The 11686-nt window shown below is 27.1% G+C and overlaps 1 protein-coding gene across 2 annotated transcripts in view; it reads left to right on the top strand.

Moving 5' to 3' along the window:
* Window positions 1–7475: 7475 nt before the first annotated feature.
* The window catches only part of LOC142233684 (venom acid phosphatase Acph-1-like), a 32962-nt gene continuing 28751 nt past the window's right edge, over window positions 7476–11686 (top strand). Inside the window, exons 1-2 of one of the 2 annotated variants that reach the window (XM_075304683.1) lie at window positions 7476–7490; window positions 8457–9119. In XM_075304683.1, coding sequence (XP_075160798.1) covers window positions 8970–9119 — 150 coding nt within the window. In that variant the 5' untranslated portion in view covers window positions 7476–7490; window positions 8457–8969. Of the gene's footprint in view, window positions 7491–7565; window positions 7582–8456; window positions 9120–11686 lie in introns of those variants that run through there. The other variant, XM_075304682.1, reaches the window with a different exon arrangement.

Raw genomic sequence — 11686 nt, 5'->3', positions numbered from 1 at the left:
GTATATAATTAAGTTTAAAGTTTCTATAGAAATAAAATTTTGACAACATTTTCTATAAAAGTAAAATTTGGAAAAAAATTTTCTATAGAAATAAAATTTGGAAAAATTTTTCTATAGAAATAAAATTTTTACAAAATTTTCTATAGAAATAAAATTTTGACAAAATTTTCTATAGAAATAAAATTTTGACAAAATTTTCTATAGAAATAAAATTTTGACAATATTTTCTATAAAAATAACATTTTGACAATGTTTTCTATAAAAATAAAATTTTGGTAGATTATTTTTGGCTCGAGTGGCATCCATGGATATGAACCGATATGGACCTATTTTTGTGTGATTGGGGATCGGCTATATATAACTATAGACCGATATGGACCAATTTTGGCATGTATATTAGCGGCCTTATACTTGCTCCTCCAAGAGGATCCGGAGATCAAATCTGGGGAACGGTTTATATGGGGGCTATATATAATTATAGACCGATATGGACCAATTCTTGCGTGTTTGTTAGAGACCACATTCTAACACCATGTTTCAAATTTCAACCGGATCGGATGAATTTTGCTCCTCCAAAAGGATCCGGAGGGCAAATCTGGGAATCGATTTATATGGGAGCTATATATAATTATGGACCCATATAGACCAATTTTTGCATGGTCATTAGAGAACATATACCAACATTTTTGTTCCTGCTTCTCTTAGAGGCTCCGCAAGCCAAATCGGGGGATGGGTTTATATGGGGCTATATATAATTATGGACCGATGTGGACCAATTTTTGCATGGTTGTTAAAGACCATATACTAACACCATGTACCAAATTTCAGCCGGATCGGATGAAATTTGCTTCTTTTAGAGCAATCACAAGCCAAATTTGGGGGTCCGTTTATATGGGGGCTGTACGTAAAAGTGGACCGATATGGTCCATTTGCAATACCATCCGACCTACATCGGTAACAACTACTTGTGCCAAGTTTCAAGTCGATAGCTTGTTTCGTTCGGAAATTAGCGTGATTTCAACAGACGGACGGACGGATGGACGGGCGGACGGACATGCTCAGATCGACTCAGAATTTCACCATGACCCAGAATATATATACTTTATGGGGCTTAGAGCAGTATTTCGATGTGTTACAAACGGAATGACAAAGTTAATATACCCCCATCCTATGGTAGAGGGTATAATAAAGTGATAGTGTTTCAAATATTTTTCCAGACACGCTGCCTCCATTGGGAATAAAAGCACTGGCTGATAGACGCTACAACATGAAACTTGCAACTTGTAACTCAACATCAATCTTTTATTAATGCATAAAAATATGTTAAATGTGATGTGATAGTCTTATAAATGTTATAACATATTTATGAGAATTTATAAATGTCTAATAAAATTAATAAACATCTAAACAATCGTCTTTTACTTGACCACAATGTTTCTTTTACAACTATCTTAAAATGCACTTTGTCTGATTGTTTGAAGGGGCTCTTATTGGCGTCCTTCTAAAGGGCACCTCATAATTGCACTCATGCGATACTTTTTTTTAGTAACTTGGCGTGGTACAACTTCCCAATAGTGACGGCTCTTTTCCGAGGAGTTTTGGATATCGTATACGACTGTTTTCGACGTAGTGGGGATTCTCAGAAGCGCCCCGAAATTCAAAAAATGTTGGCAGGGAACATAAGCCCGAGAAGTAAAATCTGGAGATCGGTCTATATGGGGGCTATACTTGGCAAAACTTGGACCGATAATCACCATTTTTGGCACACCTCGTTATGGTCCTAAAATACCTCTAGATTTCCAATTTCACGCAAATTGGATAAAAACTACGGTTTCTATAAGCCCGAGAAGTAAAATCTGGAGATCGGTCTATATGGGGGCTATACCAAAACATGGACCGATACTCGCCATTTTCGGCACACCATTTTATGGCCCTACAGTACCTCTAGATTTTCAATTTTACTCAATTCGGATAAAAACTACGGATTGTATAAGCCCAAGAAGTAAAATCAGGCGATCGGTCTATATGGGGGCTATACCAAAACAAGGACCGATACTCACCATTTTTGGCACACCTCTTTATGGTCCTAAAATACCTCTAGATTTTCAATTTCAGGCGAGTTTGTGCAAAATTTCAGCACGTTTGCTTCATTATTGAAGACTGTAGCGTGATTACAACAGACAGACAGACGGACATTATTGTCTTGGTTATATCGTCTTAGAATTTCTCCCTGATCAAGAATATATATATTCTTTATATAGTGGGAAATCGATATTTCGATGTGTTACAAACGGAATGACAAACTTATTATACCTCCGTCACCATTATATGGTGGTGAGTATAAAAATAAAATGAAAAAATTGCGTTTTGCGAATTCATAAACCAGAACAGCGTGGATAGACATAGCTCCCATATATATGTATCGCCCGATTTTCCAAAATTACGTCATAAAAACCTTTTTTATTAACCGATCTTACTCAAAATTAGCTAAATTTTTAGACCATTTTGTCAAAATATTATTTCTATAGAAACTTTTGTCAAAATTTTATTTCTATAGAAAATTTTATCAAACTTTTATTTATGTAGAAAATTTTGTCAAAATTTTATTTTTATAGAAATTTGGACAATTTTGAAAAAAAATCAAAATTTTATTTCTATAGAAAATTTGGTCAATATTTTATTTATATAGAAAATATGGTCAAAATTTTATTTCTACTGAAAATTTTATTTCTATTGAAAATTTTCTCAAAATCTTATTTTTATAGAAAATTTTGTCAAAATTTTATTTCTATAGAAAATTTGGTGAACATTTTATTTCTATAAAAAATTTTGACAAAATTTTATTTCTATAGAAAATTTTGTCAAAATTTCTTCTATAGAATTTTTTTTCAAAATTTTATTTCATTAAAAAATTTTGTCAAAAATTTTTGTAAAAATGTTATTTCTATAGAAAATTTGATCAACATTTTATTTCTGTAGAAAATTTGGTAAAAATTTTATTTCTATAAAAAAAAAAAATATTTCTATAGAAAATTTCGTCTATAGAAAATGGTTTCAAACTTTTATTTCATTAGAACATTTTTGTCAAAAATTTTGTTTCTATTGAAAATTTTGTAAAAAATTTTATTTCCACAGAAAAAAATTTTATTTCTATAGAAAATTTTATCAAAATTTTATTTATGTAGAACATTTTGTCAAAATTTTATTTTTATAGAAATTTGACAATTTTGAAAAAAAAACAAATTTTTATTTCTATAGAAAATTTGGTCAATATTTTATTTATATAGAAAATATGGTCAAAATTTTATTTCTACTGAAAATTTTATTTCTATTGAAAATTTTCTCAAAATCTTATTTTTATAAAAAATTTTGTCAAAATTTTATTTCTATAGAAAATTTGGTGAACATTTTTTATTTCAGTAGAAAATTTGGTCAAAATTTTATTTCTATAAAAAATTTTGTCAAAATTTTATTTCTATAGAAAATTTTGTCAAAATTTCTTCTATAGAAATTTGTTTTCAAAATTTTATTTCATTAGAAAATTTTGTCAAAAATTTTGTAAAAAATTTTATTTCCACAGAAAATTTGGTCAAAATTTTATTTATATAGAAACTTTTGTCAAAATTTTATTTCTATAGAATATTTTTTCAAAATTTTATTTCATTAGAACATTTTTTCAAAATTTTATTTCTGTAGAAAATTTTGTCATACTCACCATTTTTGGCACACCTCTTTATGGTCCTAAAATACCTCTAGATTTTCAATTTCAGGCGAGTTTGTGCAAAATTTCAGCACGTTTGCTTCATTATTGAAGACTGTAGCGTGATTACAACAGACAGACAGACGGACATTATTGTCTTGGTTATATCGTCTTAGAATTTCTCCCTGATCAAGAATATATATATTCTTTATATAGTGGGAAATCGATATTTCGATGTGTTACAAACGGAATGACAAACTTATTATACCTCCGTCACCATTATATGGTGGTGAGTATAAAAATAAAATGAAAAAATTGCGTTTTGCGAATTCATAAACCAGAACAGCGTGGATAGACATAGCTCCCATATATATGTATCGCCCGATTTTCCAAAATTACGTCATAAAAACCTTTTTTATTAACCGATCTTACTCAAAATTAGCTAAATTTTTAGACCATTTTGTCAAAATATTATTTCTATAGAAACTTTTGTCAAAATTTTATTTCTATAGAAAATTTTATCAAACTTTTATTTATGTAGAAAATTTTGTCAAAATTTTATTTTTATAGAAATTTGGACAATTTTGAAAAAAAATCAAAATTTTATTTCTATAGAAAATTTGGTCAATATTTTATTTATATAGAAAATATGGTCAAAATTTTATTTCTACTGAAAATTTTATTTCTATTGAAAATTTTCTCAAAATCTTATTTTTATAGAAAATTTTGTCAAAATTTTATTTCTATAGAAAATTTGGTGAACATTTTATTTCTATAAAAAATTTTGACAAAATTTTATTTCTATAGAAAATTTTGTCAAAATTTCTTCTATAGAATTTTTTTTCAAAATTTTATTTCATTAAAAAATTTTGTCAAAAATTTTTGTAAAAATGTTATTTCTATAGAAAATTTGATCAACATTTTATTTCTGTAGAAAATTTGGTAAAAATTTTATTTCTATAAAAAAAAAAAATATTTCTATAGAAAATTTCGTCTATAGAAAATGGTTTCAAACTTTTATTTCATTAGAACATTTTTGTCAAAAATTTTGTTTCTATTGAAAATTTTGTAAAAAATTTTATTTCCACAGAAAAAAATTTTATTTCTATAGAAAATTTTATCAAAATTTTATTTATGTAGAACATTTTGTCAAAATTTTATTTTTATAGAAATTTGACAATTTTGAAAAAAAAACAAATTTTTATTTCTATAGAAAATTTGGTCAATATTTTATTTATATAGAAAATATGGTCAAAATTTTATTTCTACTGAAAATTTTATTTCTATTGAAAATTTTCTCAAAATCTTATTTTTATAAAAAATTTTGTCAAAATTTTATTTCTATAGAAAATTTGGTGAACATTTTTTATTTCAGTAGAAAATTTGGTCAAAATTTTATTTCTATAAAAAATTTTGTCAAAATTTTATTTCTATAGAAAATTTTGTCAAAATTTCTTCTATAGAAATTTGTTTTCAAAATTTTATTTCATTAGAAAATTTTGTCAAAAATTTTGTAAAAAATTTTATTTCCACAGATAATTTGGTCAAAATTTTATTTATATAGAAACTTTTGTCAAAATTTTATTTCTATAGAATATTTTTTCAAAATTTTATTTCATTAGAACATTTTTTCAAAATTTTATTTCTGTAGAAAATTTTGTCAAAATATTGTTTTTATAGAAATTTGACAATTTTGAAAAAAAAAATCTAAATGTTAACAAATTTTATTTCTATAGAAAATTTGGTCAATATTTTATTTATATAGCAAATATGGTCAATATTTTATTTCTACAGAAAATTTTCTCAAAATCTTATTTCTATAGAAAATTTTGTCAAAATTTTATTTCTATAGAAAATTTGGTCAACATTTTATTTCTGTAGAAAATTTGATCACAATTTTATTTCTATAGAAAATTTTGTCAAAAATTTCGTCTATAGTAATTTTTTGCAAAATTTTATTTCAGTAGAAAATTTTGTAAAAATGTTATTTCTATAGAAAATTTTGTAAAAATGTTATTTCTATAGAAAATTTGGTTTCTGTAGAAATGTTGGTCAAAATTTTACTTCTAAAAAAAATTTTGGTGAAAATTTTATTTCTATAGAAAATTTTGTCAAAAATTTCGTCTATAGAAAATGTTTTCAAAATTTTATTTCATTAGAACATTTTTTTCAAAATTTTAGTTCTATAGACACTTTTGTCAAAATTTTATTTCTATAGACAATTTTATCAAAATTTTATTTCTATAGAAAATTTTGTCAAAATTTTATTTTTACACAAAAAAAAAATTCACCAAAATTTTTTCCAATTAAAGTCTTAATTTTTTAATTGATACTATCATTTCCGTAATTGAAGACATTTCAATTAACAAATTAATTAGATCAACTAATTGCATGATTGAATCAGAAAAACTTTTTTGTGTGTATAAAAAATTGTGTCAAAATTTTATTTCTATAGAAATTTTTTTGAAAATTTTATTTCAATAGAACATTTTATCAAAATTTTATTTCTAAAGACAATTTTATCAAAATTTTATTTCTAAAGAAAATTTTATCAAAATTTCGGATGGTTCAAGTGTCGTTCACTTTGGGTTTAGTGAATTACCCGAATTCATTGTGATAATTGGTTGACAGTTTTGATGCAAGTAGAGGATGCTTATGAGAAATGTGGTAATTCCGAAACGTGCGTTCATCCAACCATCTTGCAGTCTATAGGGCTTTGCCCAAATAAATGTGACAAACATTCTTTTCCTCTGTTGGTTAAGCTACATTTGTAGTTTAGTCAAAGCAATGGTTTTAAGCTGAGATCATAACAACAAATAAAATTTTATTTCTATAGAAAATTTTGTCAAAATTTTATCTCTATTGAAAATTTTTGTCAAAAATTGTATTTCTATAGAAAATTTTTGCCAAATATTCTATAGAAAAATTTTATCAAAATTTTATTTCTATAGAAAAATTTTATCAAAATTGTATTTTTATAGAAACTTTTGTCAAAATTTTAGTTCTATGGCAAATTTGGTAAAAATTTTGTTTCTATAGAAAATTTTGTTTAAATTTTATTTCTATAGAAAATTTTGGCAAAATTTTATTTCTATAGAAAATTTGATCAAAATTTAATTTTTAGCTTCTTGAAATTTGAAAATTCATAAAATTTTCTTCTTTATTCTATGGGGGCGAAAAAATATCAGGGGAAAGCAAACCCACCTCGTCCTACGTTCCTAATGATAGCTTCATATATATACTTTATGGTCTCTAAAGCCGTTATTTCGATGCGATGTTATAGTTGATAACCCTTTCCAAAAATAATATCAATGATTTAAGATGAAGTTACCATATTATCGCTTCGCCTTTTCATGGTAAATTTCAAGCGTATTTACCACATTTCTTGCGGTGAAATCTCAAAATCTTAGACAGATTGAAAATGACAACCCAATATTTTTATTTTATGCAATATTCTCATAGTTTATCCTTGCTCATGAAATTTGTTTGATAATTACACGAATTAATCGACATTGAAATAGTGCTATTTCCATGGAAATATAATTTTCGATTATAGCCCATATTGTAGCCTTATATTTAGAAAACTAGAAAAAAATTATATTTACAACTAAATGATATACATCGCGATGGGTGATAAAGTCAAGCTGTCGATTTGGAATTTGCACATATGATTATTGCTGTTTTTTTAGAATTTGTCATTTATTTATTTATTCAGTTGGTAATATACTTTTGTATACGAAGGGTGTGCTGTTTGTTTTTTTTTTTTGTTAATAATAGAAAATGGTTATAAGTAAAGTTCAGTGCCTTAAAGACTTATGTCTATATAGAATCGTCAACTCAAAAAATTGAAAAATATTTTGGAATGGAATCTGGATAAATATGTGATAACTTATATACTATCGTAATAATAATGCGAGGTCAAAATGGCTTTCCATAAAAAATAAAACATTATATAAATTAAATTAAATTAAATTAAATTAAATTAAATTAAATTAAATTAAATTAAATTAAATTAAATTAAATTAAATTAAATTAAATTAAATTAAATTAAATTAAATTAAATTAAATTAAATTAAATTAAATTAAATTAAATTAAATTAAATTAAATTAAATTAAATTAAATTAAATTAAATTAAATTAAATTAAATTAAATTAAATTAAATTAAATTAAATTAAATTAAATTAAATTAAATTAAATTAAATTAAATTAAATTAAATTAAATTAAATTAAATTAAATTAAATTAAATTAAATTAAATTAAATTAAATTAAATTAAATTAAATTAAATTAAATTAAATCTAATTATATTAAATTTAATTAAATTAAATAAAATAAAATAAAATAAAATAAAATTAAATTAAATTAAATTAAATTAAATTAAATTAAATTAAATTAAATTAAATTAAATTAAATTAAAATAAATTAAATTAAATTAAATTAAATTAAATTAAATTAAATTAAATTAAATTAAATTACATTAAATTAAATTAAATTAAATCAAATTAAATCAAATCAAATCAAATCAAATCAAATCAAATCAAATCAAATCAAATAAAATATAATAAAATAAAATTAAGTTTAAATTAAAATAAATGTATTTTTAATTTTAGTTTAAAAAAAAATAATTTAATTTATGGTATATTACAAACTTATTTGTTATGCCGACCAACGATAATATAACCTGACCAAACATTGCCCTAACTTAAAAAGCTTGTTTTAATTATAAACATTTCCATGTGTACTCGTATATTTAAAGAAGATGAGTAACAAAACAGAAAAATAAAACAGTTTCAATAAACACACAATACAAGAAACGAATAACAAAAAACACCAATTAATTAATACACCCAAAGAAAAAACTCCCTTCAAATGGGCCTTATCGAAAGAAACCAACGCAAATTGGAAACCAGTGGATATGACACATTCATGTTAACAAACTAATGCCATGTATTTGTTGTGAATCGTTGACGTAAAAACAACTATGGATTCAAAGTCAAAGAGAGCAGGCAACAAGAAATTTTAACCAGCAAATTTACACAAAATTCTTGTAAATTGTTGGTAACTTTTGCGTTTGCGTTTGTTTGCCGTATTTATTTTATTTCTATTGCGAGTGTGTGTGTGTGGTCAAACCTTTTTGGTTTTACTTTGGTGTTTCTTTTTTTCCCGTCTATTTCTACTCTAATACGAGTGTATTATTATTATTATTGTTTTGTTTTTTTGGTTGGCATTTATTTATTTCTGTTAAAAATATAAAATACCTCTAATCATTATGGCGCGTTCACATTTCACTCGAAATCTTTGTCTCGCAATGACGGCCTCTGCCTCTCTACTCGTTCTATCGTTTTTCGTGCTGGGCCTATTATTTCAAAATACGGCATCTGCCAATGATGATAAGTCTACGCTGGAACTTTTACATGTGGTGAGTACTTAAGTTAAGTGAGTGTCTCAATTTGAGAGAGAGAGAGAAAGTTAAGTACCTCTACATATATCTGCATTATCTTATGAGCGAAGTCGTTTTGTTGTTGTGGCATTATATCAGTTCTTTTGAAATTGACCGATAACTCTGCGTAGCGCGCGTTCGTATTAAATCAATGAAGCTTATCACACTCATCATTCTCAAGTCTCGTGCTATACTCGTGGTTCATTCGAGTGGACATTGGGAGCAAGCGTAGGAAGATATAAAAAAGAGGTTGGTGCATTAGCCTTAAGTTCGTATGCGTCGAAGGTGTAGAAAATGTTATAATATAAAAAAATAATTATAATAATACTGTCATACGCGGCAATAAATCGCGACTATCAGAACGAAAATTCATAATGGCAAAAAAATCGGAAAATAAAGTTTTTAAAAATTTTAAAACGTAGAAGAAGGAATTTCCTTCTTTATATAACAATGCCTATTTCTCAAACCTTTTACTTGAAGAATTGCCAATTTTTGATGCCTGTCTTAGCAATAGATCGACTTGACACGTCTACAGATCATGATGATGGATGGCCAACGTCCTAAAATTCGTAATAGGTACTTATTACTGGTAGATCATCTTGGAATTTAAATGTGTATATTTTACAGTGCTACTCTTAAATGTCAGCTCGAGAATTCATAACAGGAAAAAAATCGGAAAATGAAGTTTTTAAAAATTTTAAAACGTAGAAAAAAGAATTTCCACCATTGGATGGAGGGTATATTAATTTTGTCATTCCGTTTGTAACACATCGCAATATTGCTCTAAGACCCCACAAAGTGTATATATTCTTGGTCGTGGTGAAATTCTGAGTCGATCTGAGCATGTCCGACCGTCCGTCTGTTGAAATAACGCTAACTTCCGAACGAAAGAAGCCATCGACTTGAAACTTGGCACAAGTAGTTGTTATTGATGTAGGTCGGATGGTATTGCAAATGGGCCATATCGGTCCACTTTTACGTATAGCCCCCATATAAACGGGCCCCCAAATTTGGTTTGCGAGGCCTCTAAGAGAAGCACATTTCATCCGATCCAGCTGAAATTTGGTACATGGTGTTAGTATATGGTCTCTAACAACCATGCAAAAATTGGTTCACATCGGTCCATAATTATAGATAGCCCCCATATAAACCGATCACCAGATTTGATCTCCGGAGCCTCTTAGAAGACCAAAATTCATCTGATTCAGTTGAAATTTAGTACGTGGTGTTAATATATGGCCTCAAACTCCCATGCAAAAATTGGTTGACATCGGTCCATAATAATATATATAGCCCCCATATAAACCGATCACAAGATTTGGCCTCCGGAGCCTCTTGGAAGACCAAAATTCATCTGAGTCAGTTGAAATTTGGTACGTGGTGTTAATATATAGCCTCAAACTCCCATGCAAAAATTGGTCCACATCGGTGCATAAATATATATACAGTTTGTCAAGAAAGTGTTTTGACAATGGGATAAAAATTATGTTTTGTTCCAAAATTAAATATAATGAAATTTTAAAAAAATATTTTATTATGTATTTTGCAAAGAATACATACGTACACAGAATTAAAAATTTAATAAAATATTTAATATTTCAATTATTTCTAGAATTTGAAATAGTTGGCAATGTCAAAAGACTTTCTTGACATACTGTAGTTCCCATAAAAACCGATCACCAGATTTGACCTTCGGAGCCTCTTGGAAGACCTAAATTCATCTGATTCAGTTGTAATTTGGTACGTGGTGTTAATATATGGCCTCAAACTTCCATGCAAAAATTGGTCGATATCGGTCCATAATTATATATAGGCCCCATATAAACCGATCCCCAGATTTGACTTCCGGAGCCCCTTGAAAGAGCAAAATTCTTCCCATTCGGTTGAAATTTGGTACGTGATGTTAGTATATGGTATCCAACAACCATGCAGGAATCGGTTCCTATCAGTCCATAATTATATATAGCTCCCATATAAACCGATCCCCAGATTTGACCTCCGGTGGATAAGCAAAATTCATCCGATCTGATTGAAATTTGGTACGTGGTGTTAGTATATGGTCTCTAACAACCATGCAAAAACTGGTCCATATCGGTCCATAATTATATATAGCTTCCATATAAACCGATCCCCAGATTTGACCTCCGGTGGATAAGCAAAATTCATCCGATCTGATTGAAATTTAGTACGTGGTGTTATTATATGGTATCTAACAACCATGCAGGTATTGGTCCATATCAGTCCATAATTATATATAGCCCCTAAATAAACCGATCCCGAGATTAGGTTTTGGAGCCTCTTGAAGGAGCCAATTTCATCCGAGTCAGTTGAAATTTGGTACATTGTGCTAGTATATGGCCGTTAACAACCATGTCTAACTAGGTCCATATCGGTCTATAGTTATATATAACCCTCAGATAAATCGATCCCAATCACACATAAATTGGTCCATATCAAGTTCATAATTATAGCCCCCATACAAGCGACGCCCATATTTCAATTCTGGTTCTCCACGTACCGTGCAAAAAGTCCATATCGATTCGTAA

The sequence above is a fragment of the Haematobia irritans genome, chromosome 4 (genome assembly GCF_050003625.1).
Source record: "Haematobia irritans isolate KBUSLIRL chromosome 4, ASM5000362v1, whole genome shotgun sequence".
NCBI lineage: Eukaryota > Metazoa > Arthropoda > Insecta > Diptera > Muscidae > Haematobia > Haematobia irritans.
The sequence above is the reverse complement of the archived record's forward strand: the minus strand, read 5'-3'. Positions and strand labels throughout refer to the sequence as shown.